The sequence below is a fragment of the Cebidichthys violaceus genome, unplaced genomic scaffold (genome assembly GCF_023349555.1).
Source record: "Cebidichthys violaceus isolate CVI_PGR_0920_01 unplaced genomic scaffold, fCebVio1.0.p SCAF_23, whole genome shotgun sequence".
NCBI classification, from domain to species: domain Eukaryota; kingdom Metazoa; phylum Chordata; class Actinopteri; order Perciformes; family Stichaeidae; genus Cebidichthys; species Cebidichthys violaceus.
This window is the reverse complement of record NW_027176406.1, coordinates 1,392,938-1,420,422: the sequence shown is the minus strand read 5'-3', so window position 1 is coordinate 1,420,422 and position 27,485 is coordinate 1,392,938. Positions and strand designations below refer to the sequence as shown.

General features: G+C 44.9%; 2 protein-coding genes across 5 annotated transcripts; both read left to right on the top strand.

The window, feature by feature from the left end:
- Positions 1–467: 467 nt before the first annotated feature.
- Positions 468–16,164, top strand: tnrc6ba (trinucleotide repeat containing adaptor 6Ba). Of its 3 annotated transcripts, none has more exons than XM_068718261.1 (21): positions 468–788; positions 2,220–2,307; positions 2,618–2,639; positions 2,935–3,375; positions 3,583–6,483; positions 6,606–6,752; positions 6,970–7,160; positions 7,314–7,376; positions 7,665–7,823; positions 7,994–8,131; positions 9,377–9,589; positions 10,121–10,237; positions 10,326–10,536; positions 11,112–11,264; positions 11,479–11,646; positions 11,802–11,948; positions 12,162–12,254; positions 12,516–12,731; positions 13,019–13,089; positions 13,825–13,964; positions 14,059–16,164. In XM_068718261.1, the coding sequence occupies exons 2-21, from the start codon at positions 2,251–2,253 to the stop codon at positions 14,636–14,638; spliced, it is 6,228 nt and encodes a 2,075-aa protein (XP_068574362.1). In that variant the 5' UTR covers positions 468–788; positions 2,220–2,250; the 3' UTR covers positions 14,639–16,164. The 3 variants fall into 3 exon arrangements, with proteins under 3 accessions (XP_068574362.1, XP_068574361.1, XP_068574363.1); XM_068718260.1 differs by having other exon boundaries at positions 6,967–7,160; XM_068718262.1 differs by lacking the exon at positions 9,377–9,589 and having other exon boundaries at positions 6,967–7,160.
- Positions 16,165–17,076: 912 nt separating this feature from the next.
- csnk1e (casein kinase 1, epsilon) lies at positions 17,077–27,382 on the top strand. 2 transcript variants are annotated; one of them, XM_068718491.1, is made up of 11 exons: positions 17,077–17,278; positions 20,027–20,117; positions 20,431–20,541; positions 20,774–20,922; positions 21,695–21,923; positions 23,511–23,681; positions 23,837–23,985; positions 24,145–24,340; positions 24,461–24,600; positions 25,205–25,272; positions 25,366–27,382. In XM_068718491.1, the coding sequence occupies exons 2-10, from the start codon at positions 20,042–20,044 to the stop codon at positions 25,235–25,237; spliced, it is 1,254 nt and encodes a 417-aa protein (XP_068574592.1). In that variant the 5' UTR covers positions 17,077–17,278; positions 20,027–20,041; the 3' UTR covers positions 25,238–25,272; positions 25,366–27,382. The 2 variants fall into 2 exon arrangements, with proteins under 2 accessions (XP_068574592.1, XP_068574593.1); XM_068718492.1 differs by lacking the exon at positions 17,077–17,278 and adding an exon at positions 17,381–17,439.
- The last annotated feature ends 103 nt before the right edge of the window (positions 27,383–27,485 follow it).

Here is a 27,485-nt window from a genome sequence, read left to right as displayed (position 1 = left end):
GGAGTACTAGATGTTCTCATTCAAATTGACCAAAACTGTGTCACGGGGGAAAAGTATACATCTACATTACAAACAAAGTCTTGAAAACCCTTAAAAAGCTGTTTGGGCAGTCAAAAAACGATTTTCAATGGTTTGTTTTGAAAAATACAAATACATAACAGTACTTCTCACAAATCAAAACCAGTGAAGTGCGCACAATTATAATTGTGCATACAGGGAATAAATAGCTAAAACATGTAAAAGGCTCATTGTGCTCAATATGCAGCTCAGAGAAGCAATCAGTTATACGGTCAGTTACGGTGTTACGCAGGTAATTTATTCACAGACTTGTGAGCCATTTGTATACTTATTGGTGCTCAGCGTGTATGACGTCATGTTTCCAGTGATACGACGCCCCCTAGTGGACGGTGCCGGTACTCGTCCCGCTCCTCCTCCCTTCTCTGATCAACAACCAGCCCTGGTGATATCATATGCTGGCTAAACCTCCACACAGAAGCAAAATGGCCGATAGTAAACTAACCGATCATACAGCGTCTGACAGTCATCAAGGGGTTGTGCGTGGTTTGTTTACACCTTGAGAACTATAGTCGCTCGAAAAGGATAATCGCCTTTCCTCATTTTTTTCTACGATTAACATTTCGCCTTTCGGTGATGTCATTTCTTATTCAATTTAGCCTTGAACGCCTCGAAGAACTAGCTCGCTAGGCTAGCCACCTTGCTAGCCTGCTAGCGGTAGGTCTGCAAGAATTTTTGCACAGAAGCACTTTATGTCCTATGTGATTCCCGAGGTGAGTATTCAACATCAACGTCATGGGCTTTGGTAGCTTCCATAATGTATGTGCTCGTTAATAACGCTAGTTATTTCCTCCTCTACACCGTCTACAACATTTGGGTTTCTCTATTTTAGAAGAGCGTCGCTTGTTACGCGCAATGCTGAAGAAACGTCACCGAAGTTCGTCGTTTTAATTTGGCCCTGTCGACCGTTACTGCTGATAAACCAGCACCAGCTAGCTAGCAGTCCGATCACCGATTTGTCAGAAGTGTTGCGTTCCCATTGTGAAGTTACGAATTATAACCGTAAAGTTTTGCAAATGAAATGCACTGTTTTTGAAAATAAAGGGGCATACCGTTAGCTAATATGACGTGCCTGTTGTCTGCAGTCAACTGCGTAACGTTAGAGGTTAGTTTCGCCGCGCGGATACGACAGAGGCACCGTTCTCTGGGACAGTCAGTCCCTGCTCTTTAGGTCACGACACGGTGCTCACCAGCTGCTTTAGAGTCCACTAGCTTTAGCTAATTGCTCGGCCGAGTGACGCTCTTCTTGTGGTCTCTAGTAGCTTCACAGCCATTCCTTGCTGGCCTGTTATTTCCACGACTGTTTGCTTCTAACAATTGCCGTGTAGGGGTTCCCATACGTTACATAGACTGATTATTAATAGACACGCCAGCTGATTACATTATAAAGGATACAGTGAAGGGTTAAAGCCATTCGTTGTGCAGTTAGCTTTCATTAGCGCTGTGTGACATGATGCTAATTATGTGCAGCTTAGCTAACCGAAACACTGGGCCCAGTCGTATTTACAGCTCTCTGGTGTCTGAGATACCTTTACATTTCCAGATAAAATCGGGTTTTTTGGGGGGGGGTTTTCAGCCTTCCGTGGTATGTTTTGCTTTTCCACAAAATAAGGCTCACATGACTTAGGTATGAGTTGTATATTTTCATAATACAGATGTTAACTTTTGGCAGAGTGGAAAGCAAGTGTGAAGTCAGGGAGAGCATGTCTTCACAACACTGGACAGATCAAGTCCCGTAACTTTCCTCACATTGAAGCTAGTGTCCTGTGGATCGTGCTGCCATTACAGTCTCTACAGTGATGTAGAAGAACTTGACTTTTATAGAAATGTTTAGAGTTTGTCTGGCTGCTGCCTGTGTTGTCTGTTAGCATGAATTGCAATGGTTTGCTGGTTAATGAATTATGCAATGAGAAGCTAGGCTTCCAAGGGCTGTTGTCAAGCTGTCCACCCCTGGTTAACTTCACCGTCCTTACAACGTTGTCTGTGTCGTCGAATACTCTGCAGTGATCTGGTGTAATACTTATTATCCATTTTCAGTCAAAGTCTGTGTGTGTGAAAAGGTGTGCTTTAGTGAGGATTAAATTACTTTCAGTGTGCCTTGAGATGTAACATGAATAATTGAATGTGTACATTTCTCTTCACAGACAGGAGAATCAGGAAAGGGAGCAGTAGTTCATGGAAGACAAGAAAAAGAAGAAAGAAGATAAAAAGAAAAGGGAAACCTCTCAGAAGGTAAACATGTTCACCAAAAAATCCACAGCTGACTTTGCCTCTGTGCTTTGCAGAAAATCTTGGAGGGGGGACTTCCTTTTTTCACATCATTACCAGTTACTCTGTTTTGGTTGAATTGGAATATTTTATTAGGTAGCTTAGATTTTGTCATTTTTGGAAATTGTAAAATGAATAGTGAATGCCATATTCTTCATGTTTGCTTAATAGTCCCTTGCTAGTCAATTTTCTCAGTCGCAATAGCAAGACTAAAGCCTAGTAAATAAAAATAAAAAAATAATAATATCTGACACACTTATTCTTTCTGTTTTAGGTGCCAGAACAGAAAATCAAAGGTACGTTTTTTTTTTTCTTCATCATCAGACATGTCTTCCTTTTATCACTCACTATTCCATATTATCATGTTAATGGCATGGTTTCTATGCCTTGTTGTTAAATATGCTTTTATCAGCAGTACCTTGTTCTTATGACCATGGGTTATTCACAATTATGCTCACACTTTAGATGTATTTTCTTCAACTTTTTAAAGCTATAGAGAAGTTTAACGTACCTGTGGCTCAGAAACAACCCTTTTCTCACCGTACTGAAGTCTACCAGTGGTTCACACCCTTTCTTTAAATGTGTTTTTAGTGCCAGAATCAGCCAAGCCCTCCTGTTCCCAGCCGCTCGCCACCCCAGGCTCAGTGTCCCCCAGCCCTGGCCCTGTTGCCCCCTCATCCCCCAGTCCTGCTGCAGCCGGGGTTTCTGCACAAGTTCCTCCTGGTGGCGGGAACAATGCAAAGCAGCGGACTGCTGTGGCCAACGGACAGCCCTCCTCCTCCCCCTCTGGAAGCCAGACCTCCCAGCAGCAGCGATACATGTCCAGAGAGGTTCCACCAAGATTTCGCTGCCAGCAGGATCAAAAAGTGCTACTGAAGAGGGGCCAGCCACCGCTGTCCTCCATGCTGCTGGGGGGAGGCGGAGGGGAAGGGGGTGCAGGAGGGGTTGGTGGAGGCAGTGGCTGGGAAGCCGCCCCATCGCTTTCCTCGCAGGGAGCAGATGACCCCAATGCAAACACAGCTGGAGGCGCAGGTGGGTTAATGTCTTAACAAACACAACAAAAACAGATGATCAACTTTGATACGTAGTTCACTGAATGCCGCAGCTACAAACTGCATTTTGTCTCGCAACCCTGTTGTACAATGACAATAAATGTACCTTGAAACAACGTATGTTTAGAAACGCGACTGTGTCATTAGTTAGTATTGTCAATGACTTACCTAATTTTTGTCCATATAGATTCCAACCTGGGTTCATCGTCCGCCTCACCCCCTAACTCCTCCTCATCGTCATTATGTGTTGCTGCTCTGTCGTCTTCTTCTACTACTACTTCAACTTATGCAAATTCCACATGGGGGGCAGGCTCTGGCAGCCAGTCCTCTTCTCAGGGCTGCGGGAAGGTGATTGTTGATGGGACGGACCTGGGGGATTGGCCTAGCATCCTCGGAGGGGCCAAATTGAGTTCTGACCGGGCTGGAGGAGGAGGGGTGCAGGAGCAAGACTGCCCTGGTAACAACAACTACAGTAGTGCCTCATGGAGTGAGAGAAACATCCAGCAGAAGGGAGGAGCAGCAGTAGGAGGAGGAGCAGGGAACATGGACAATCCTTCCTCGCCTCGTTCTTCTCCTCTTTCCTCCTCTTCCTCGCTTAATGAATGTGTTCAGTCGAGTGGTGGTGTGTGGGGCTCTTCCACCCCCTCTCAGGTGGAGGCAGGGCTGGGATCAGCAGCATTTTACAATTCCAAAGTCTCCCGTCTTCTTCCTGGGCCTCAGGAGAGCCCCGTGGGTGGCAGCAGCAGCAGCAGCAGCAGCAGCAGTGTCCCTGGTGCCAATTTCAACCCCAACGTGAACCCCTCCGCCTGGCCTGCCCTGGTGCAGGGTGGGACATCATCTTCGGCTAGCGACGGCCTTCCACTACACTCGTCCATTACTCCAGCTTCCTCGTTCTCTGCCAGCACTACTCTCATCGCCACTCACTCTCTTTCATCTGTGAATCAAACTGGTCTCCATCAGCAGCACACTGAGACGGCTGTGGGAGCACGGAGTGGAGAACAGCAGCAGCACTTTGGAAACCTAGGACCAGAGTTGGGTTCAGGCGGGGGAGCAAGAGGAGCAGGACCAAATCAAGAAGGTGGCGATGAGGGGGGCTGTGGCCCTGCTAGTGTTGATGGAGAAGGGATTGGTAGTCTTTCTGGCTCTTCATCTTCCTCCTCTGCTGCCTCCTCTTCTTGGAGATCCATGCCTCCAGTGTCCTCTGACCTGTGCACGGGTGCCTCACAGGCAGATGGGTGGGGTGGAGGAGGGACTGGAGCTCAGGGGCAGGAAGGGGGAGTATGGGGCTTTGGAGGCCAGGGTGACAAGGCAGGGTGGGGTAGGGGAAATGATGGTAGCTCAAATACCCCAGTGGTATCTCAGGGAGCGTGGGAAGGAGGCAGTACAGAAGCAGAGTGGGGCGGCACAGCGGGAGCTGTTAGTTCGAGTAACTTAGCAATAGGAAGTGGAAGAGGAGGAGATGGGAGCAGCAGCAACAGCAGCAGCAGTAGTGGAGGCAGTGGAGGTATTGGCGGCAGTGTTTTGCAGGACTCTGCCTCACCAAAGTTTGACACTATGACAAAAGCTTGGGACAATCAGAAAGGGATGGAAGGTGGGGACGGGACAGTTGGGGAGTGGGGAGGAGGAGGAGGAGGAGGGCAGGTTGGAGGCACTGCAGGTGGCGCACCTTCGTCCTCTAGCGGAGGAGGGTCCATAACTGGAAGTGGTGGAGGAGGGAGTGATAATGGATATAAGCAGGAGAGCGCCTCGTCTGTAAACAAATCTCCCGACCAGACCTCCAATGCTGAGGTGGCCTTACTCGGCATGCTCAATCGATCTGACCTAGACCCCAGGGTTCTCTCTAACACGGGCTGGGGGCAGACCCAGATTCGACAGAATGTGGCCTGGGACCTGGCTACCACGACAGGAGTAAGAAACCGAAATGACCGAAGCACTTCATCTTCCTCTGCATTCTCATCAGCAACCATGAACACTACCACTAGTCGCGGCCCTGGGTACCCATCTAACACCAGTTCAATAACTAATGATCCATCTGTTGGCAGTCACACGACCAGCCTGAACTCTGGCCCTGTTACAGCAAGGGATGGCTGGGATGGTGGTACTACACAGTCCACCTGTGGTCCTCATGTGCACGGTAGCACTATAAGGAAGCCAGGAAAGCCAGAAGAAGATATAGAGGGCAACCAGGGCAAGGCAGCTGGAGGCTGGGGTGATCTCCCACCCGAAAACCAGGGCAAAGGATGGGGGACTGAAGAAAAGAAATGGGGTGATCACAGAGGAGGAGGAGGAGGAGGAGGAGGGGGAAGAGGAGGAAACTGGAGAGAATTTGGAGAACAGGGTAGTGGGTGGGCAGATGGTCCAGAGGATAAAGGGACAGGGGGATGGAAGGGGACTGGGAGAGGAGAGGCAGGTGGTTGGGGAGGAGACAGGGGACAGAGGGACTCTATACCTGGAGATGGGCGAAGCAGAGGTGGAAGCAACTCTGATGAGAAGGGATCTTCCTGGGGTCATGTGGAGGAAGGGGGAGCTCAGCGAGGAGGTTGGGGAGGGGGAGATGTGGGTGGAGGCAAACCCCACCAGGACTGGGGGAGTTCAAAGCCCCACACAGCCGCAGCAGCACCGATACCAAACAACCAAGTGGCACCAATGAAAGCCCCAAATCAACAGCAGCACCAATCACAGGGCCAGCAGCCACAAGGAGGTCCCATTCAAGGAGGGTGGAACAGCCGGTCTAATGTCGGAGGTGGAGGTCCACCATCCAAGAATCAGAACCAAAGCCCGGGCTGGAGCTCCGGTCCAATCCCCCAAATCTCTGGGGGCGGGGGCGACTCCCTGGAGCCCAGTGGCTGGGAAGAACCTTCCCCTCAGTCCATCAGTCGCAAAATGGAAATCGACGATGGCACTTCAGCCTGGGGAGACCCGACCCGCTTCAAAAGCAAGAATGTGAATTTGTGGGACAAAAAGAGTGCTACGCCTGGCCAAAGCCACGGTCAGCAGGCCCCACCACCACCATCCATCCAACAGCCACCTAGAAGGCAGCAGGGCATGCAGCACAGCAGGGACACAAACCCTGGCAGTGCTACAGTGGGTAAGTAGAAGTTGTACCATTAGAAATAAGTGCGCATTTGGCAAACCACAACCAAACTAGATCAGCATTTGTAGTCGAGTATTGCACATTTTCTTTACTCTGTCATCATTCTCCATGTCCAGGCATGTGGGAAAGAGGTGCGCAATCTGTGGATAATGGTACGGCTACTTGGGGCCAGTCGTCCGAGGCATCAACAGGTTGGGGTGATCAAGATGAGCCCGGCAAAGCTTCTGGCTGGGGGAACCCTTCACCCAACTCTGGCAAATCTGGTAAGAAGAGAAACAAAATGTAATTCAAAATATTGCGATATGAGTTCAGAGTTATTTATGCTCATTGTCATTTTTAGACATGGTGTTCCAATCAAGCAACATTACACATCTCTCAATTTAAAAGGGTTCAGCATTTTCAAACCGCAAGTTAAAAACAGAAGACATCTAGAGAAATGACATGGCCACTTTATAACCATCTGTTTTGATTTCCCAGCAGGCACCAAATCAATGGAGAGCTGGGGTGGGAAGGGAGATGCCTCTGTTGCAGCCTCCCGTCACCCCAGCTGGGACGAGGAAGATGACGGCAGCGGAGGGGTCTGGAACAACTCTGTGTCGCAGGGAAACAGCTCCTCCTTCAACTCCGGAGGCTGGGGTCAGACTCACGGAGGAAAGAGAGGCAACATCAAGGTAGGGAAAGTTAGAGGTTCAAGGACACACTTTGGGTTCATTGCATGAACACAAAGCCCTCATTTTGTTTCCTAACTTTCCTCGATATTGTCATGTGTACTTTTTCAATTAGTTTTTTTTGCTGAGGGTAATGTTTGAATGTCTTTCTTAAAGAGTGGAGGAGGGGACAGCTGGATGAACCCAGTGTCGCGCCAGTTTTCAAACATGGGTCTTTTGGTAAGATGTTAATTCACTAAAAAATGATCTTAATAACTCTAGCTATTTCAATCAGCAAATGCAATGCGTTACTCCACTTTATCTTTACATAGCAAATGTTTATTTTTGCTGCTATATCAATGTGAGAACATTTTATGTCTTCTCTTTCATAAAATCAAAACTCTTAATCAAAACTTTCCACCCATATTTGTAATTGTATGATGATGATGATGGTGGTGGATGGATTATCAGTGAGACCTCTGTAACTGTCCTATGAACGAGTCTGTTTTTTTATTTTATTTTTTTTAGGGTGATGACCCAAGTCTTGACAAAAAGATGGAAGGAGACAAGAGAGGAATAACTGACTATAACGGAGAGATGCGGAGGGGAGGAAGAGGTGGAGGAGGTTACCGCATGCCTAGTTCCAAAGACATGGGCCCTGTTGAAATGGGGCCCTACGGTGAAAAGGTATGAGGCTGTTGTGCCAACTAGTGTTTTACAGAACTTTTATTTTCAAAGTTGGCTACCATTCACCTTTTTATATCAACAATATCGACTATATGGCTGAGTTGTGCTAACTTGAGGACCGGAGTGAAGAAAGCACAATATGAGAAAACTGTATTTCCATTGTCCTCCAGATGGGCGGCCATGGGGTGTTTGTTGGCAGTGGCGGAGGGATGCCTCAGCCTCGAGGGATGCACCAGCCTGGCATGCATCCAATGAATCCCTCCCAGGGTTTACGTGCTCAAGTGCCTCATCAGTTCCTGTCTGCTCAGGTACGCTGTCTTTGGTCTCTGATGTCTCAGTTATGATTGATGTTGTATTTAGGGGAGAATGAGGGTCTCCTGAGTCCTGCCAATGTTTACTTCACACACAGAAAAATCTTGGTTGGTAGTGGATCATTTTAACTGCTTTTTGAATATTGCCCATAATGCTGCCTGATCGCCTTGTGTTCTGGCTATAAATAACATTTAGCTTTTAGTCGACTTTTAAGAGACCATTAACCTCATTAGGAAATACTCTACTTCATCATATTCATTCCATGTTTCCTGTATATTAACTGTTTATTTTATTTTACCTATGCTGTCTGGCAATTTTACAAAATGTCTGATAAACAAACAGAAAATGACTCACATTAGTTGTCTAATTTGTGTGGCCTTAGACAGTAATGCAGGCCCACACTTGTTGCAACTTGACGCCCAAAATCTAGTTCTATTCATTTTTTTTTTCCTGACACAGTTTTTGATAATACGGGAATCACCTCCTGATTTAATTTAGGGGAGAAAGCTTTTATGTTTGCAAAAGCTAAGAATCACTGTTTTTTGTCCTCTGACCTTCATTCGGCGTAGTTCATATCTACAGACAGCACCAACATATTGAGACTAAAGGCGCTCACCTGAGAAAAAGCTGCAAATCGGAGAGATCAGATACCAGCAACACTTCAGTTCGTACAAAATGAAGGTCAATTAGCTCTCCAAATATAAAAACAAACACAAGACTGAGCTTTTCCAATGGAAAACATACATAGTCAATTTTCCAATATTATAAAAATGTAGGTTAATTTCACAATAAGGCCAAATAGGGACATTAGATAAGAAATCCGACCCATGTTACACAATGTACCGTATAGTATTCAAAAAGTAGAAAAAGACACGAAAGGACGTTTTTAAATGGCTTTATAGTGACAATACTAAAAACAACATTTAAATCAATGAGAAACAAATAAAATAAAAAAGCAAGAGAAATGTATATTAACATTTCTAATGTACAGAGCCCTCATCTCCACCAAGACTGGACAGTGTAAGGGATTCTTTCTTCCTGGTCAGTAGTTTTTTATCCTATGCACCTGTCAAAAAGACTTAATGGTGTGCAACAACCTGTTAAGTGGGAATTTAAAGCTGTATAGTCATTCATACTCGGAGTGAATGGAGCTAGATGAATGGATTGTCACCGTTTCTCATATTACTCCATCAAGTGTCCGTATCAACAGCCATATACAAAGAAATTCCTGTGACACGCAGGTGCCGGGTCCTATGCTGAAGCAGATGCCCTCTCCTGGTGGCAGTGTGGGTGGAGTGGTTGGAGGTGTCAGTGGTGTCGGTGGTGTCAGTGGCGTTGGAAGTGTCGGAGGGGTCGGCGGTGTTGGTGGAGGAGTGTTCCCTCCTAATCAGATTTCCCCACAGCAGCTCGCAATGCTCAGCAACATTTACCCGCACATGCAGCAGTTCCATCTGGTACGTGACTAAATGTCAGATCAGCTGATTGATGTACTGATCACTTTGAGATAAATATTTCCTTTTTGTAGAGCTGCAAAGATTAATCATTAGTTGTCAACAATTTAATTAAACGCCAACTTTTTTCAATTAATCGGTGCGACTAATTTTTTCAGAAACAAAATCTAAATTCTCCAATTCCATCTTTTAAATGTGATTATTTTCTGGTTGTTTATCAGTAAACTGAATATCTTTTGAGTGACATTTTAGGACATCTTGGGCTTTGGGAAACACTGATCATCATTTTTGACAATTTCCTGACATTTTATGGACGAAAGAACTTATTGATAAAACATGAAAATAATCGTCACAATAATCCAACATTGAACATAATGGTTATTTGCAGCCCTGCGTTGTTTGTTTGGTACAACGGTCGGACTTTGTTTAATGTGTATTGACTATGTTAAAATACACTTGTAATAAAAGTGTTTGTATGTGAGCATTAGCCAATGTATTCTTTGTTTACCTCCATTTCTGCCCACCAACCCACAGGCTTGTCAGCTCCTGCTACAACAGCAGCAACAACAGCAGCAGCAGCAACAGCTCCTGCAGAACCAGAGGAAGTTCCCTCAGCCTCAGCCTCTAAGACAACAGCCAGACCCACAGCAGGTGAGCGTGATCATGTTGTGCACCATCACCAGGACCTCTGCTGCAAAAACTGTACTTCATTTATTTTCTTGAATCTTGTCCGTCTCAGCTGGCGAGGATTATGGCTATTCTGCAGCAGCAGAGGCAGCATCAGCAGGGTGGAGTCGGAGGAGCAGCAGCAGTAGGAGGGAGCTCTAAACTGTCCCCCTCTCACCTGGGGGGAGGCCTATCCAAACAGCCCATGGTAGACCCCCTTATACATCCTGGAATGGGGGGGCCCTTATTAGACATTCATGCCAAAACGCAAGGGATGTACTCTGGTGAGTACAACAGGCGGATCGTTGTATAAATAAAACCAGTGTAAGGTTTGAAGTTTTATGTTTTCAGTGGTATTTGTTAGGCTGCCAAAGTAGCATTCTAGAACCTATCTCAGGGTACATGAAGTCAGAAAGTCAACAGGGATTTAGGATCAAGTGTGCCTAAGAGAAATGGCATCGGTACCCTGTCACTGGGGTGTCTAGGTGAGCCAATAAGAACCTATACAAATCCATGTGATTCGCGTAAGCTCAGACGTGTTAGCTGTAAGGGATGGGTCCCGATTTTCGAATTGTCATTAAATTTTCAAAATCAAGTAGTTTATGGGACTGTCTTATTGTCTTAAAACTATATATTTCCCTTTGTTTTTCCTGGCTCCGGGTAGTAGTGGTAGATCTTCAAAGAATGTCCATATAGTTTCCTGCAAATATTGAATAATATTTTTGCTTTGAAATGCCCATCCCTATTACCTTTTGTAAACTTAGTCTTGGTGCAGTCATAGAGATACTTGGGCTGCATTGAACTGAACATTAGCTGAATGTAATGTGCTCATGAATGTTTGTGTTTTTCCACTTGCCAGGGCTTGCCCCTGGTGGTAACCTGTCGGGACTGGAGCTCAGTCCCATGATGGGAGGGATGAAAGACACAGGAGGACAGCAATCCCGCTTCAAATGGATGATGGAGGGACACTCCCCAGCTCCTTCTCCTCCTGACACAACCCTCCACAAGAATGGTAGGTTAGCAGATGGTTCGTAACAGGATTTTTTGCAAAGGCAAAATTCACACTTGGGGAAAGCACACCTCCCAGGCTGTTGTCAATCTGGTCTTAACTGCGCTTGTAATCACCTTCATTCACAGTGTATCTGAATGAACCTCTGTGAATCAAAGTGATTTGAGGTATATTGAGGTTTGACTTTTTTTTCCTTTTCCTGTCTGCTCTTCCCAAGGCCCTTTACCCAGTGCTATAAAGGTGAGGGGAGGATCCCCTTATTCCCAGTATGAAATGCTGGGCAGTGATGGTTTGGGGATTCCCCCTCAAGGTTCTGCAGACAACTGGCACCGAACCCCTGGGAGTAAAATGGGGAACAAACCTGCCACATCCAGCTGGCCTCCAGGTGAACATGTCCTTCTCTTCTACATGTTAGCAAAGGTTGATGAATTAGGATTAGAGAAGGAGTAGACAGTAGTAACATTTGGTGTTTGGTTTAGAAAATAGCAAAACGGCATATCATTTCAATCTATCGATAAGTTTTCTGTTCTCCGATGACAGAGTTCCAGCCCGGTGTGCCCTGGAAGGGAATCCAGAGCAGTGGTGACCCAGAGTCTGACCCATACATGACCCCTGGTAGTGTTCTTGGCTCCCCAGGACCCCAGAGCCTCAACGACTCTGACCACCAGTTACTGCGAGACAACATAGGTATCTGACTGAATGTGCCTGTTTTTTGGGACGAGCATATGTGTTTGTTTTACTTGAAAGCGTGCTCCAGTGCCATTTATCGACTTAAGTCTCAGGGCGAAGGGTTAACAGTTCTCCTCACATTCTCTATCTGCGGTCCAGCTGTACGCTGGCTGCCTGGTCTTGTTTATCACAGGATGTGTGTCTTTAAGATAACATTGTAATGTTTTCTAGGGCCAAACCCCTCCCTCAACACCTCGCTGCCTTCACCTGGTGCCTGGCCCTACAGTGCCTCAGACAGCCCCCTCAGCAATGCACACAGCACAGGTATATGTTTGGATTTGTTAGATTTTTATTTGATACTTGGTTTCCTTTTTAAATCTCCTTATCTTATCAGCTCAGTTGTTGTTTACCTTTCCGTTTCTGTTACTATAGTTGTGTCTGCACTATTTTTTACTGGTGTACAAAGTTGTCTATCCCACAATGAAGCCAAAGGAGTTCGCTGTACTGCGTGCTCTACTCTCCCATTTCTGTTTACCGAAAAGTCATTCCCCCCCTCTTTCTCCCACCTCCCCATTTCCTCTTCAGGAAAGTACTCGGAGTACAAGCCCAGCTGGCCCCCAGAGCCGATCGGACAAAACAAGTTATGGAAGACCAATCGCAACAGCTCACAGCTGCCACGCCCCCCTCCTGGCTTAACTAATCAGAAGCAGGCCTCGCCCTCCCCTTGGGGTAGCGGAGGCCCGCGGTTGGCCCGGAGCTGGGGTGGGGGCGGGATTAATCAAGAGTCAAGATTTGGGCCAGGTACTGTTCACAGGGAAAAGATTTTAGATTTTTTTTTTTTTTTTCCCCAGAACCATTTGTTAACTTATGGCTGACCTATATACTGTATAGAGGAAGCTCTTCTTGACAGTGATATGATGACTCAGGTCTTACTAAAGTTTTATGAAACCTAGCAAAAAAAGTTGTCTCTTTGTAAATATGGTAATCGTCAGCACATTCATTGTTTGTCATCAGCTATGACGTCCTTGATAATTGTTTTGTCCTGCTCTTCAGTACTGTTTGTCTCTTCTCTCTTTTTTTCTTCTTAGGCTCAGCTTGGAGCGATGGCGTTGCCTCCAGAAGCAGCTGCTGGTTGCTGCTGAGCAACCTGACCCCTCAGGTAAGGAGTGACGGAGGTTGAGAGAGGTGAAAATCCACCAAAGTGACAAATTTCAAAGATTAACGATGTTGCCAGCTGTAAACCTGCGGTCTGTAAACTAAGATAGTGCCGAAGGGTGAGGAAAAGATGAGACGGGAATGCTGTTCAAGCAGTGCAGAATACAAAATGTTCTTACAATCCTTCACCACAGCACATTTGTTCATGGCTTGAGAAGTAAAACAGCTGCCCAGACAGATTGGTCGGGGTTTGAATTCAACATTAAACCGCTGTGCTCATTCATCTGAATTCCCCTTCAGTCCGTCTTATGCAAATTAGGCAGAATGATGCGTGACCCAGCTGTAATTGGATTGTGGAGCTGGATGAGCCCTTTAATCAATTAGGGCTTACACAAACGACACTTTTGCATGACACTGCTCTGGGAAAGCGTAGAGGTCTAGACAAAGTTTTTGTTCTAGTAATATAGATTATTACTATTTTTTACAATAATCCATTTACTAATTCGGTGCTCATGGACAGGCTTGCACAACTTGTATATCTCATTGTCAGTGTGAGATTATTAGCGACTGACAAAGCCACAGTGTACAGTATCACTACATTATTTATGAATACACGGCTCTTCATACACATGTTGCATAACCTCCTAGATTCCCTGACCTTTCCCTGTCCCTATAATGGATAATTGAGTATTGTCACATCACACACAATCTTTTACACTTGCGTTTTTTTCCCCTGTAGATTGATGGCTCCACACTGAGGACTATCTGCATGCAGCATGGCCCCCTGCTGACCTTCCACCTCGGCCTGACCCAGGGCAGTGCTCTGATTCGCTACAGCAGCCGACAGGAAGCAGCCAAGGCCCAGGGTGCACTGCACATGTAGGTTAACCTGTAAACCTCGCTGATACGCACGTCCTTATCATGAAAATGCCACTGTTGATCTAATCGACCGTGTCTTGTCAATCCTTCTCAGGTGTGTTTTGGGCAACACCACAATCCTGGCGGAGTTTGTGAGTGAAGAAGAAGTTGCTCGCTATTTTGCACATTCCCAGGCCGGAGGGGCGGAGGGCGCCAGCTCAGGAGGGTCAGCAGCCGGTGGGACGCAGGGTTCTTCTGGATCCGGCACGGCTGTGGCCAGCAGTGGAGGTGGCTCCCCTGGGAATGAGCGGGCAGCGGCGGGCACAACTTCAGGTGGAAACGGCAATGGTGGTGGAGGAGGAGCAGGGGAAAGTGGAGCAGCGGCTCTAGGTAGTGTGAGGTCCTCTGGCTCTGCCTGGCAGAGTCTCGATGGTACAGGCAGTTCTTCAGAAACCTCTTCAGCCCAAGGACCGGGGCTGGGGATATTTTCCCAGTGGAGCACCAACGGGGCCGGGGAGGGAGGGGGTGTCGGCGGTGTTGACTCTGGGAGGTCTGGGCTCTGGGGGGGCATGACTGCGGGATACCCCAGCAGCAGCCTGTGGGGAGCACCGCAAATGGAGGAAAGGCACCAAATGGACAGCCCTGCCGCATTGTTGCCTGGCGACCTGCTGGGGGGAGGAGCTGATTCCATCTGATGAGCCCCCTCCATTTGTACGTGCAGGTTTGGACACACTGATACAAAATACACTGGGATACATATGTACTTAATATAGCACACACACACACACACACACACACACACACATATTTACATGGTATGCATATTAATGTAATACACATATACACATGTGCATACATATACATGGTATGCATATTAATGTGCACACACATCAAGCAGAAATGTGAGACATGCTTACACACATTCTCGTGGCCAGACTTAAGCTATTATATAAACAAATGCAGGGACTGTTAGATGTGTATACAGCCTTTTTCCACAGATGAAGATTTCAACTGCTTAGACTTGAAACCTGAAAAAGAATGAAAAGTCAGTTGGTCTCAAAGACTTTACTGGATTGCAATGTGCTTAGTAAATAGGGGACTTTTCAACAGATTTACATACACATGCACACACCAAATACAGACAAGCCTTCAGACAGATGGGCACTGTAAACAGCATTACCTTCATCGTATAAGAGAACTTAATACTACTACATGATGTGAGGTTAAAGTGCAGTTTGTATTCACGTCTCCTTCAAAAAAAAAAAAAAAAAACGGAGACCGAATCCAAACACATGCAAACAGCTCTGATTGAAAACGGAACTGTATCTTACTGTGTATGTTAAGTTTTGTTTTTTTTCCTGTTTGTTTGTATGTATGGTTTTAATTTTTTGAACAGTGAAAATATTGAAAAATGTCATTGTTCTGTTTTCAAAATGCTGACCTCCTACTGTTGTATCTCACGCACTCTTTCTCTGTTATTCTCTCTTGAACATGTTTGTTACTGTTGCAGTGATAAATGTTAAATTGCTGGCAGTTCGAGGCTATGTTGCATTTCTCCATGTGTCGATGCTGTGCGCAGTGTCATACACACTATATGGACATGAGTATGAGTGAGATTGAGACCAAGTAAGTGGATTAAACCACCACAGTTTTTGTGCGTGTGTGCGTGTGTGTGTGTGTGTGTGTGTGAGAATGTGAAGATAATGTGTGTGTATGCATGTTACTGCCTGTCATAATGTGGGCAAGGCTGCTTACTCTACAGAAGGTCTATACAAAAATGTTTTTGAGTGCATTCGGTATACTGCTGACTGTGTGTTAAGAAATATTGGCACTAATGCTTTTTTTTTTTTCTCTCTCTCATTTGAAGTTGTTTGTTTTTTGGTTTTTTTTTAGCATACTTGTCTTTTTTATTGTCCGACCTGCAATAATAAAAAAGAACATTTAATGACACAAAGAGCTGAAGGCATATGCGTTGAGTAAATGGACATGCCAAATCTTATCAAACTGTGTGGAGTGGGAGGGAGGGGTGGGACGGGTTGTTTACAGATGCAGAGTAAGAGTTACCGTACGTTTTTAATGTTCTGTTGTTGTGTATTCGTTTTAAATTAAGACAGGCTTTAACACTCCTGTTCAGTGTTTTCGTTATGAGATTTTACAAAGGAAAAATTTATTTAAACAAATGAGAACAAGATTAATAAAGATGAAAGTATTGGCTTCTAAATATGTCCTTGTGATAATTTATTTTATTTTTTTTGTGTGTGTGACTATAGGTTTCTGGATAGTGGTTAAAAGTACATGTTTTTTGTGTTGAGTACCGTCTGTTAAACCAATCCTAGTTTGAAGCTTCCGTTCCGCATCAGTTCCTCTGCTATAACGCACACGTGAACACGAAGCCCTGCACAGTATAGTCACTATGAAAAACAAATGTTTTGTGCATGATGAGAATGGCAAAGAATTTACATCAAGGGAAAGACGGGTCCACAGAAAAACAAGCCAGTGTGTCCATCTGTTGGCCTCATTACCATCCACAAACCAATCCTATTTAACACCCACGTCATCCTACAGTAAGCCACTGATGACTCTATGAAATAAGTTACCTTTTCTAATGCAGTTATGGGTTTTCAGTGTCTTAAGTGAACATATTGCCAACAAAAACTTTATTATAGACCACTGATTTTTTTTTTTCCCCCACAGTTAGGCCCGGGTTGAAAGAATTTCATCAACATTACAGTTCTCAAATATGTGCAGATAAACATCACCACAATTTGTAGAACACAAACTCCCAGATGTATTTGCCTTAAATTGTGTCACTCAGAAGATGTCGGTGTGTGCAGCCCTCCAGGACATCATATAGCTGATAAACTTAGACCACAGGAAAAACTATTATTATTTACTGGCATTAGAGCATGATGTATGTGTGTTACTGCAACCATAAACACAACCAGTACAAACTGATTCACTTTTCAAACTGCATTGTGACTTAAAATGACTTAACATAAATAAACGGGATAATTAGTGAATGGTCACATGTATAGAGGAAGGAGCAGTTAGATGTGACGTTTTCTTTTAATGACAGTGAATGACATCACCGACGTGGTGAACGGGCGCGTTGTTAAGTAACGAGAGGGGGAGACAGAGTGGAGGACGGCCGCCCGTGCTGCTGGAGCTTCTCAGGGACTATCAACAGGGAGTGCAACCGACGACAGAGCTAAGAGCTGGGGGTATGAGAGCCGCCAGAATCCGCGCCCATCCTCCTCAGCCCAGGCCCCTGTCCGACTGACAACCATCGGATCAGAACCTCCACTGAACCAGCTCTCGGACGAACCCAGTATCGGGTGAGTGGTGGGTCGGGGAACCACTGAAACCAAGGGGGAAAAGGGGCCTGATTCGACCGAATCGGAGTCTCGTATTCACGGCGTACAGAAGGGGGGGGAGGGGGCGAGTAGTAGGGATGGCTATCTACACAGGCAAGTCCAGCACATTAATGGGTGCGGTTGTAAGTATGATCTAAAATATGGCGAAGTATGATATAACGTTAGCATACACATGTACGGCTTCATTTAATTTCACAAAATGCTAATGGTGCAGTAACGTTACGTATCACGGTTCGGCTAACGTATTTCCACTAGCTTCCTCTTAGCAGCTAACAGCGGACAAACGCAACATTAAATACCCTTCATTGGTGTTTTTTATGAACGTAACTCACAGAGTCTGCAAATTATACAAACAGTGTTTTAAAAAGTCAAAACTGTTAGGTTTTTTTTTTAATGAAATGTTAATGTTCGCTAATATCAGTTCTGGCGTTGTAACGTCAAATCATAACTGACTTGTTTCTCGAGAAAATTCAAACCATGAAGAAGCAACGTTGTCTGACATCTTTCGTTACCGTTATTAAATATTATACTCATAACTTTGTTTATTGTTAAAGCGTGTCAGTCGTCGTTCAGTGTCTAGTCGGTAACACACGAGCTGATTGTAGAGTGACAGCTGCCCGTAGCAGTGCTCTGTTTTTCATGTGACTGTGAAATCCTCTAGCTTTGGGTCTCTGGCACTTCTTTACTCTTTCTTTTTAGTCGCTTTCGTGTATGGCACTTTCTACGTAAGTGCATCTGATTGATTACACGTAAAGACACGCTAAATGTCACCACACTTGGGATTCAGGTGATTCATAAGGGTCGATGGTGTAACCACAGTCCTCTGTCCTGTAGACCGTTACTACCATAATGGCACACGGTGCGTTATCAGGTGCAACGTGCTTCACGTCACACAGGCCAATCTTTGAAACGATGCATTCTCCACCTCGCTGCTAAGTTCTCACTAAGCATGTCATTGCAACACCAAGTTGTCCGGTGCTCAGGTTTTTAGAGTAAACACAGTGTGTGTATGCCAGTGATGACCACATGTACTCAGTCTTTAATATGCTGCCAGGCACTGTGCGGTTTGATATTGTGTGTCACCATTCCAGGACCAAGCAATTAATCAATTGGCACTTACTGTGCAGCCCTGTGATTAATGTTGCGCCCTGAATCGGGGTCCATGGCTACAGCACGTGAGACACCCTCTTGGTGTAATGAAACCCAACCCTTTTATTAACCCAAATCTATCTTCCTCCATCTCATCAACGATGGCAGGTTGTCCTCTCATCAGCCAGAGTTGACAAGGTCTCAGGCATCTTGCAATATGTTGGTTCAGTTGAGGTTTTTTTTTTACTTGCGAGGGCTGTGCAATGCAGTTTGATCCTTTTTAAACAAGGCTCAGATTATCCAAGAGGAAATTACCAAGTCAGCCATCGTCATCGTTTTTAAGTAGTTTTAGAACAGAGCTGGTGTCTGCAGTGCTTACAATCAAGCAAAGTAACTTCTGGGATAATTTATGTTGGGACAAAGGAGGCTCTGGATGAAAGCAGACGGAATGCAATGGACTGATCTTGCAGAATTGATGACTCTTCCTCTGCTAGCTTGAATTGGCACGTCCACAAAACTGAGGTTTCTGAGAATGCTTTGTTTCGCAATTTCTGAGTTGGTTTGAGACTATTTCTATAAGGGATGAGGATAGAGGCAAGAATCTGTAACAATGTTATGGTCTATTTTAGGGCAAGGCAATATATTGCTGTGTGTGTGTGTGTGTGTGTGTGTGTGTGTGTGTGTGTGTGTGTGTGTGTGTGTAAAGATAGCTATACGTTTATGTTATTTGAAGTTGCAGCCGTGCTGAATTTGGAACGAGACGTCTCTGTTGCTATAAAGGGTTCAGTTTGTTTACATAGTGTTCCCAAATTGGTGATTGAGGAAGCAAATGTCTTTGATGAAAGATGCTCTGCGTCGATACGTTCTCGGCAGCACTTTGCTGTCTGAAGTTGGTCGCGCAGAGCTGTCTGAGGGCCTTGACACAGATGGAGCCAGCCAGCGCTCCGCGGCCACTCATGCCTTCTCTCCCTTGGCAGTGCTCGTACAGAACAGTGGAGAGCTTAGTCTTGCTTTTGCAGTGGCTGCACAATGTGGCGTGGTAGAGAGCGTACTAAATAAATGATGATCCTGCTCCAGCGTCACGTGCAGGTCAGCTCAGAAGACGCACTTCATTTCCTCGTGTGTGCCAAGTTTTAGTACTCATGCAGCAGTTTAATTTGTTCCAAGTTGCAACCGGCATTTCTATTTAGCCCTCAGTTTTGCTGTCTTTCTTTCTCCTACCTTCCCTGCTTTATGCTGATCTCACTGCAACCACCTCCCCCTCCCAGCGGACATATAAATCTAATCGTGTGTTTGTGGAGGTTTCTGGAAGCCAGACAGCTGTTAGCTGATCATCTAGCCCTGCCCAGGCTACATTCTCACACAAACACGTGGTCAGTGTGTCTGGCTGGATCATCATGTGAGCAGCTGACTGACTCTTGATGATATCTTCACTCTATCGCTCGGGGGGGGGTTGATTGAAATGTCCTGCGCTATATTCAGCTGATTTGCACAGTAGCTCATCCTGAAATGTTTTTGAGTTAGTGGTGAGAGAGAAAAGTGGCACATCGCAGATGAGCTGGCATGTGTCATGTGTCCTTAGCCTTCTCCTAATCCTCTCTGTTTGTCTGTTGGTGACAGTGACAACTTGCAAACATGGAGCTGAGAGTGGGGAACAAGTACCGGCTCGGGCGGAAGATAGGGAGTGGCTCCTTTGGCGACATTTACCTCGGTAAGTTGTTTTTAGTGTTTGAATGCCATGTCCAACTTTCCATGTGTCTCTTCTGTTAAAGGTCTTTCCACAGTAGTTTCTGGACAGTCTCTTTTCATACTGTACCATTAACTTGTCTTGGCACCAAACCTGATTTCCTTTTATATTCATCCATCATTTGCCTGGTACTGGTGCATTGCAATGGCTCTTACAGCTGTAGTCCACTTCAAGTGTCAAACTGTACACATTATGATAATAACGATGATATTGATGCAAAAACAAGCTGTCCACTTTATGACACTACTGATAGTTGTACTTTTGTGTGTCTCCTCAGGTGCCAACATTGCCACCGGTGAGGAGGTAGCCATCAAGCTGGAATGTGTGAAGACCAAACACCCACAGTTGCACATTGAAAGCAAGTTCTACAAGATGATGCAAGGAGGAGGTAAAGAGTCAATGTTGCTTTGACAGGCTTCGCAAGATTTCTTTCAAGCATTCCTTATCAAAAGTTGTAATAAATGTACTTTTTTTTTTTTTTTTTTTTTTTCATCTTTTCAAATTATTGTAATCTAAATCCACGCTGTATTTGATCCAAATAATGGCGAGTAAAATAATATAGACTGCAGGTGTGCCAGACTGCCAGTAAAACAGGTGCTGACTGTGCGTGTGTGTTCTAGTGGGTATTCCATCGATAAAGTGGTGTGGTGCCGAGGGAGACTACAACGTGATGGTTATGGAGCTGCTTGGTCCCAGTCTGGAGGACCTGTTCAACTTTTGCTCCCGGAAGTTCAGCCTAAAGACTGTCCTGCTTTTGGCAGACCAGATGGTATGACACAAACCCTCATGTTAACTTGCAGGCATTAGAATTAGGACAGTTTCACTACCCCCCCCCCCCCCACACACACACACACACACACACACACACACACACACTCACACACACACTACACCCTCCCCTCAGTAACAATCCCACTGTGTGAAACAATTCTGTTTACGCGTAGAACGCAGAGATGTACTATTTATGATCCCATTAGGTTATGTGCATGACCTACTTGAATTTTATTTATTGGTGCATTCTCTCTCTCTCTCTCTCTCTCTCTCTCTCTCTCTCTCTCTCTCTCTCTCTCTCTCTCTCTCTCTCTCTCTCTCTCTCTCTCTCTCTCTCTCTCACACACACACATGATTCCCCTAAGGCTTCTTTGTAGATGTTTGGTCTCCACTACTCTTGTTGTGCAGTCAGTGTACTCCATAATTCTGGCCTCCTCTTCTTAGACTGTGCTTGTTCAAACGCTACTCCTCTCACCTTTTGTTCTAACTGCAGCCAGGTTGCTGTGTCAGTCCTCCATAAGGGCGTTTGACTCTCCCCTTATAGCCTGGGGTCATCACCTTCCCTTGTCCTGCCTTCAAATATCCTGCTGACCTCCTTTTTATGTATTGATGTGTTGAGTTTTTGCTCGGTGACAAAAAAATATTTTTTTTAAACACAAGGACAGTACTCATGCCACCGTGACGCTGCCCAATGCATCCTTTATTGTGAACCAAAGTGTTTTCTGCAGAACCTGACCTCTGACCTCTCACCTCGTTTTTTTTTTTTTTAGATAAGTCGCATCGAGTACATCCACTCCAAGAATTTCATCCATCGCGATGTTAAGCCGGACAACTTCCTAATGGGGCTCGGCAAGAAGGGTAACCTGGTGTACATCATTGACTTTGGCCTGGCCAAAAAGTACCGCGATGCCCGCACACACCAGCACATCCCTTACAGGGAGAACAAGAACCTGACCGGCACAGCGCGCTACGCCTCCATCAACACACATCTGGGAATTGGTAAGATACATTTGGTGTGTGTGTGTGTGTGTGTGTGTGTGTGTGTGTGTGTGTGTGTGTGTGTGTGTGTGTGTGTGTGTGTGTGTGTGTGTGTGTGTGTGTGTGTGTGTGTGTGTGTGTGTGTGTGTGTGTGTGTGTGGTGCTAGATTAGTTACTTTTTATGCAGAGCATTGGATTAGATTCTCAGAAAATGGTGCTGCTGTTTGTTCTTGACTGCCTGGCCCTGTTAGTCACCACCCACGTGATGTCAGGCAGCTCTGTTGTAGACCCATGTGATGAAGGTTTCTAGTAAGCCCCTGTTAGAGCTGTTGTGATTCATGTTTGTTTACATTCTATATACTACTACCGCGGCAGAGTGGTTGTCTGGAAGTATGGATAATCCCGACCTAAAGCAAACAGAAAGGCGGCAAGACACAATGTCAGTCAAAATGGAAAGAACAAACAGGATGCTACTTCACTACCTTATGATTCACATTGTATGGATGGGAGCGTTCATCTTCCAACACTTGTGCTTCATCAGGGTCACACCCTCGCTCTACTTTGACAGCTGCCTCCATACACCATGTTAAATGTAATTCATCATCACTTGGCTTAATGGTGATATCTCCCTCTACGTGACATGCATCACTAGCCTGGAGGTGTAATGCACTGAACTACATGCCACATTTTCCCTGTAGTTTTTGGAACCAGTCATTACACTTTACATTTTTTCAGCGCACTTTAGTGTCTGTCAGAAAGTAATAGACGATGCAGGAACGAGTCCTGAAACACAAACTTACTTCCACCGATGGCATTCATGCTTTTAAAAAAAAAAATTATAAAATTGGTGTTCATTTGATAAGATTATCTTGCTGAACAAAATGTGTAAGTATCATAAACTTGTGTTTGCCACAGATGTTATTTTCTGCAATCATCCGAAAGTCAATGGGGAAAATCCCTTTGACTTTTTGCATATGGAATTCTGTTTTCAGTCAGGAAGCTACCGATTCTAGCTCTACATGCAACAAACTAGATACGCATTCCTTTTGGATGTTCCTCCTCTGTGTGTCGTCTTTTTGTTTATACACCCCCTATCAGATCACACAGGGGATGTGAAGGAAGAGGGCTCATGAGAGAGGGAAAGAAGGAAATGCCGTCTGGGATGGAAAACAGCTCTGTTGTCATTTCAGTGTAGTGCAGAGCATTTTAATATGGCCAACCATAGAAACACTTACAGTTTACTAGCTGAACAGCTGCAGCCCCAACACTGACTTTTGAAAATTGTGCATTGAAATGTGGAACTTAATCAACCATCAATGGCTGTAGGTGTTTGGATGTCCGTACCTTGCTTCAGTGTTCAGGAAGGTATTTTGTTTGCTTTTGAGTGTTGTGTGCATAACAGGCTTCACAAGTTCCTCTGTCAGAAGTGCCACTATAAGTTGTGACTGTGACTTGTTGGATTTCCTCAAAGCCACAGCTGATCGACGAGACGGCAGTTTATTTAATAACTTTTAAATAGGACCGTGGCAAATGATCCTTTGTCGTAGCACTAAGCTGAGATCCCTCGGTTTCTCACTCTTGGATGCACCCTCCCGCTTTTGTTAACAGAGCAGTCCAGACGTGACGACCTGGAGTCTCTCGGCTACGTCCTCATGTACTTCAACCTGGGCTCCCTCCCCTGGCAGGGCCTCAAGGCCGCTACCAAGAGGCAGAAGTATGAACGAATCAGTGAGAAGAAAATGTCCACACCCATCGAGGTTCTTTGCAAAGGATACCCTTGTAAGTGAGATTTCTGTGGTGCTTCTGTATTTGGGGAAGCAACTTACCTGTAGTTCTGGAATTATCTGCAGCAACAGACACATTTTTCCTTGTTGGAGTGTTGTGTGTGTATTCTGATTTTCTACGCATTGTTTTGCTTATTTATTCTCCTACAGCTGAGTTCTCCACATACCTGAATTTTTGCCGTTCCCTCCGTTTTGATGACAAGCCAGACTACTCTTACCTACGACAGCTCTTCAGGAATCTGTTCCACCGCCAGGGTTTCTCCTATGACTATGTCTTTGACTGGAACATGCTCAAATTTGTAAGTTCCCGTAACGTTTTTCTCACTGAAGTGTTGACGTTGCCATTTAGCCCTTTCATCACAGTGCTCACTTCCAAAAAGCTTGCAACATAACTCGGCCTATTCAAAGCTATATTTTCATAATGGAAATGTTTTAACGTGGCTGATCTCATCTGTCAGGGTGCGAGTCGAACAGCTGAGGATGGGGATCGGGAGAGGAGGCCGGGAGATGAGAGGGATGAGCGAATCGGAGGAGCCCCGAGGGGGTCCGCATCGCGGGGCCTGCCCCCAGGTCCCATCCCTGCAGCTGCCAACAGAGTCAGGAACGGGCCAGAGCAGGCCATCTCCAACCCCGCCTCACGGGTCCAGCAGTCTGGTGAGTTTTCTGCTGCATTGCCCGACTTAACAGAACAATGCCATGCTGACACCGCAATCGTTTTCCTCTTGAATATCTGCGTCACATGTGGTCAGTTCACTATTTCATGCATCCTTTCAGGGAACACGTCGCCTCGTGCGATTTCTCGCGCAGAGAGGGAGAGGAAGGTCAGCATGCGGCTCCACCGTGGGGCTCCTGCCAACGTCTCGTCCTCCGACCTCACAGCCCGCCATGACCAATCCAGAATTTCCACATCACAGGTGAGAAAACACTGTCTGCTCCTGTTTGGTCGTCCATGTAACACACTGCATTAGTGGGGAAACATTTTTTATGAATGAGAACTCCATGTATGTTGAATGAAGTGGTCAATAGAAAGAATGATCGTCTAGTTTAACATTTTACATACGGCCCTTTGCAATAAAATCCCAATCAATAAAACGGCAAACTAAAGCCTCAAAAATGACCCTGCAGCTAAGTCAGCACAAAAACACGCTTAACAAATCTAGTATTTGTAGCATGGCTGGCTGTTCATACAGTGCACTACTTGAGTATTTTTAAACAAACACATATTTGTTCTGTTGACTCTGTGCTCTGGCCGATGACTTTTGAAACCAGAATCAACTCCACAAGTTTTATGGTCAAGAACTTTGATAACACTAAAACAGTCTGTGCACTTATAGTCATGTACTGAAGATGATCAATTAACAGTGCTGTTGTCATTGGTCGACAGTCCACATCATGGCAAAATGTGTCCTGGGAACTGTATGTATGGATGGATGTATGGATGGATGGTTCTGTGTGATGTTTCCTGGTTCAACTGCTGCTAAACCCTCCTCTGAGTCTTCATTCTGTTTCTTCTTGCAGGTCAGCGTGCCGTTTGAGCACATGGGGAAGTAGACTTCTTTGGCTCTGCATGCACATGAAACTGACAGGTGAGGTTTTACTTCACTCTTTTATTGCAGAAATACAGCACCTACCAATACATCGCCCTCTCTAATAACTTATCGTTCCTCTTGTCGTTGCAGAGCTGCAAGGTATATTCATCGCTCCGATTTTTATTTTTTTCCTTTTGTTTTTACCTTGTCTTATGAATAAGATGATTGCCAATGGACACATGGATCTTTGGAAAAGGACAGTGACTCTTTTAAAGGATCCAGGGGAGTACGTGGCGGTATCCAACATGCACTCTGTCATGAACCCTTTTTTGCTGAACCGTGGACCACCACAATACAAAAGGCAAACAGTCTGACAGTCCTACACCATTTTTACTCCATGGTTGCTCACACCTGCTCCACTCCTCAAAACATTTCCCTCAGTACCTTCTGTCAGACACATGTGAAGAGCAGTCGGCATCAAAGAAGCGAAAAGGTATCCGGGACATGCGCATGTTTCTCGTCAAAGGTCAACTTTAGTGATTGATATAGGCTTAGTAAAGATTTGTCTTTTTCAGTTCAACACAGCGAAAAACAACTTTTCAGTGTATGTCACCTTTTTATCTTTCATGGGGATATCTTTAATTGGAGCTTGTTATGAGTTTCCTTCCTTTTGCTTTTTTTTTTGAGAGAGAAATAACAGCTAAAAGATGGAACAATTAGGGAGAGGTAGGTGGGAGGGTTGTGGGCAAAAAGAAAGGTAGCGTTGAGAAGGATAAGTAAGTGACGTTTTAGCTGTTGTAGAGTAATATTTCTGGTGAAGTAGCAATTGGTGCTTGCTTGCCCTTCATCCACCTTGTGATGATTTATGTCCCTCAAAACCTCCACCACCCCTACTTTGCCTGTTTTTACTTGTGTGTTTTCTTTGGTTTTAATGTGAGTGGGTAAGGTGAAGAATGACCATAGATATTGCAAAGACGCACTCCAAGTCTTGAGGGAAGCACCTCAGGAAATTCTCCGTGTATTTGACCAGAGACCATAGCTGCCCGTTTTGGCTAACAAATAGTGGCTGCAATTTTTATGATAGTTCTAAATGTTACCTTTTTTTTATTATTATTTTTGTTATTGGAGGTCCTAGGGGAGTGGGCAGGCTCTGTTGGGGGTGACTCTTACGAGGATGGGACATCCAATGAATTTTTTTTTTTTTTTTTTAATGTTTACTTCACTGTAAATATTTTTTTATTTTGATGTAAAGCCAAAATGTGGTTATTTGTTTTAAGGCGTAAAGTAGAAAAATGCATACTAATGACATAAATTGGGTCTGGGTTCAGAATTTTAGGTATTTAAAGGACTAAATTGTGGAATAGGCTACTGTTCCTTTGCCAGCTGGGTCAACCATTGTGTGTGTTTGTGAGAGCGAGAGAAAGAGAGTGATACAGTGAAATCCCTGCTAATAATACAATATTCATTTTGTCTTAGTATGCATATTGTTTTATCCCCCTTCTTTGCTATTTATGTTAAACTATATATTTTATTTGTCTGAAATAACTTTCTGTCCTTCGTTCTGCTATTTGTTTTTGTTTAATTTCATCTTCCTGCATTGTTTTAGAAATAGTGTTTGTTCAAGGTTTACTTTTTGCCTGTCCCTTTTTGTTCTGTTCTTACGCGTCTAAAGGTTGTCCACCTCATATAATACATAGGGCTTTTAATATTCCTTCTGCACAATGATATGCCAATAGTTTGATGTCACCTTTTTGGATTTTAATCTCCAGCAACCTTGATGATGTCATTCAAAAGAAAAAAATAACATGCAATTGCAGGGATGTGTAAATAGTGTGTGTGTGTGTGTGTGTGTGTGTGTGTGTGTGTGTGTGTGTGTGTGTGTGTGTGTGTGTGTGTGTGTGTGTGTGTGTGTGTGTGTGTGTGTGTGTGTGTGTGTGTGTGTGTGTGTGTGTGTGTGTGTGAGAGAGATTACCTTTGTACAGGCCACCATGACCCAGTGGCATTGTAACTGTTTCGGTTGGGAATGGTAGTAAAGAGGTTGAGTTGATGGGGATTTCACTTTATGTATTGTGTACTGATATCTTGTACAGTTCTTTAACACACTTTATTTACAACAGTATTTGTGTATATTTTATGAAGTAATAAAAATGAATAACGTTGCTCACAACTTTTTGCTGACCTTTTTCTTACTGCTGCGTAACGACAACACGTAGTGCAGTCCAGAGTTACATCCTGTCAATTGCAGAGACTCGGAAAAATCTAAATCGTGA

What these genes read in the sequence shown, in the direction of transcription:
- tnrc6ba (XM_068718260.1), top strand. Translation starts at nt 2,251, where the DNA reads ATGGAAGACAAGAAAAAGAAGAAAGAAGATAAAAAGAAAAGGGAAACC. An exon ending in TTTCAAACATGGGTCTTTTG is followed by an intron (nt 7,377 to 7,664) that starts GTAAGATGTTAA and finishes TATTTTTTTTAG; the next exon opens with GGTGATGACCCAAGTCTTGA. An exon ending in TGAGCAACCTGACCCCTCAG is followed by an intron (nt 13,090 to 13,824) that starts GTAAGGAGTGAC and finishes TTTCCCCTGTAG; the next exon opens with ATTGATGGCTCCACACTGAG.
- csnk1e (XM_068718491.1), top strand. Translation starts at nt 20,042, where the DNA reads ATGGAGCTGAGAGTGGGGAACAAGTACCGGCTCGGGCGGAAGATAGGG. An exon ending in CTTTGGCGACATTTACCTCG is followed by an intron (nt 20,118 to 20,430) that starts GTAAGTTGTTTT and finishes GTGTCTCCTCAG; the next exon opens with GTGCCAACATTGCCACCGGT. An exon ending in ACTGGAACATGCTCAAATTT is followed by an intron (nt 23,986 to 24,144) that starts GTAAGTTCCCGT and finishes CTCATCTGTCAG; the next exon opens with GGTGCGAGTCGAACAGCTGA.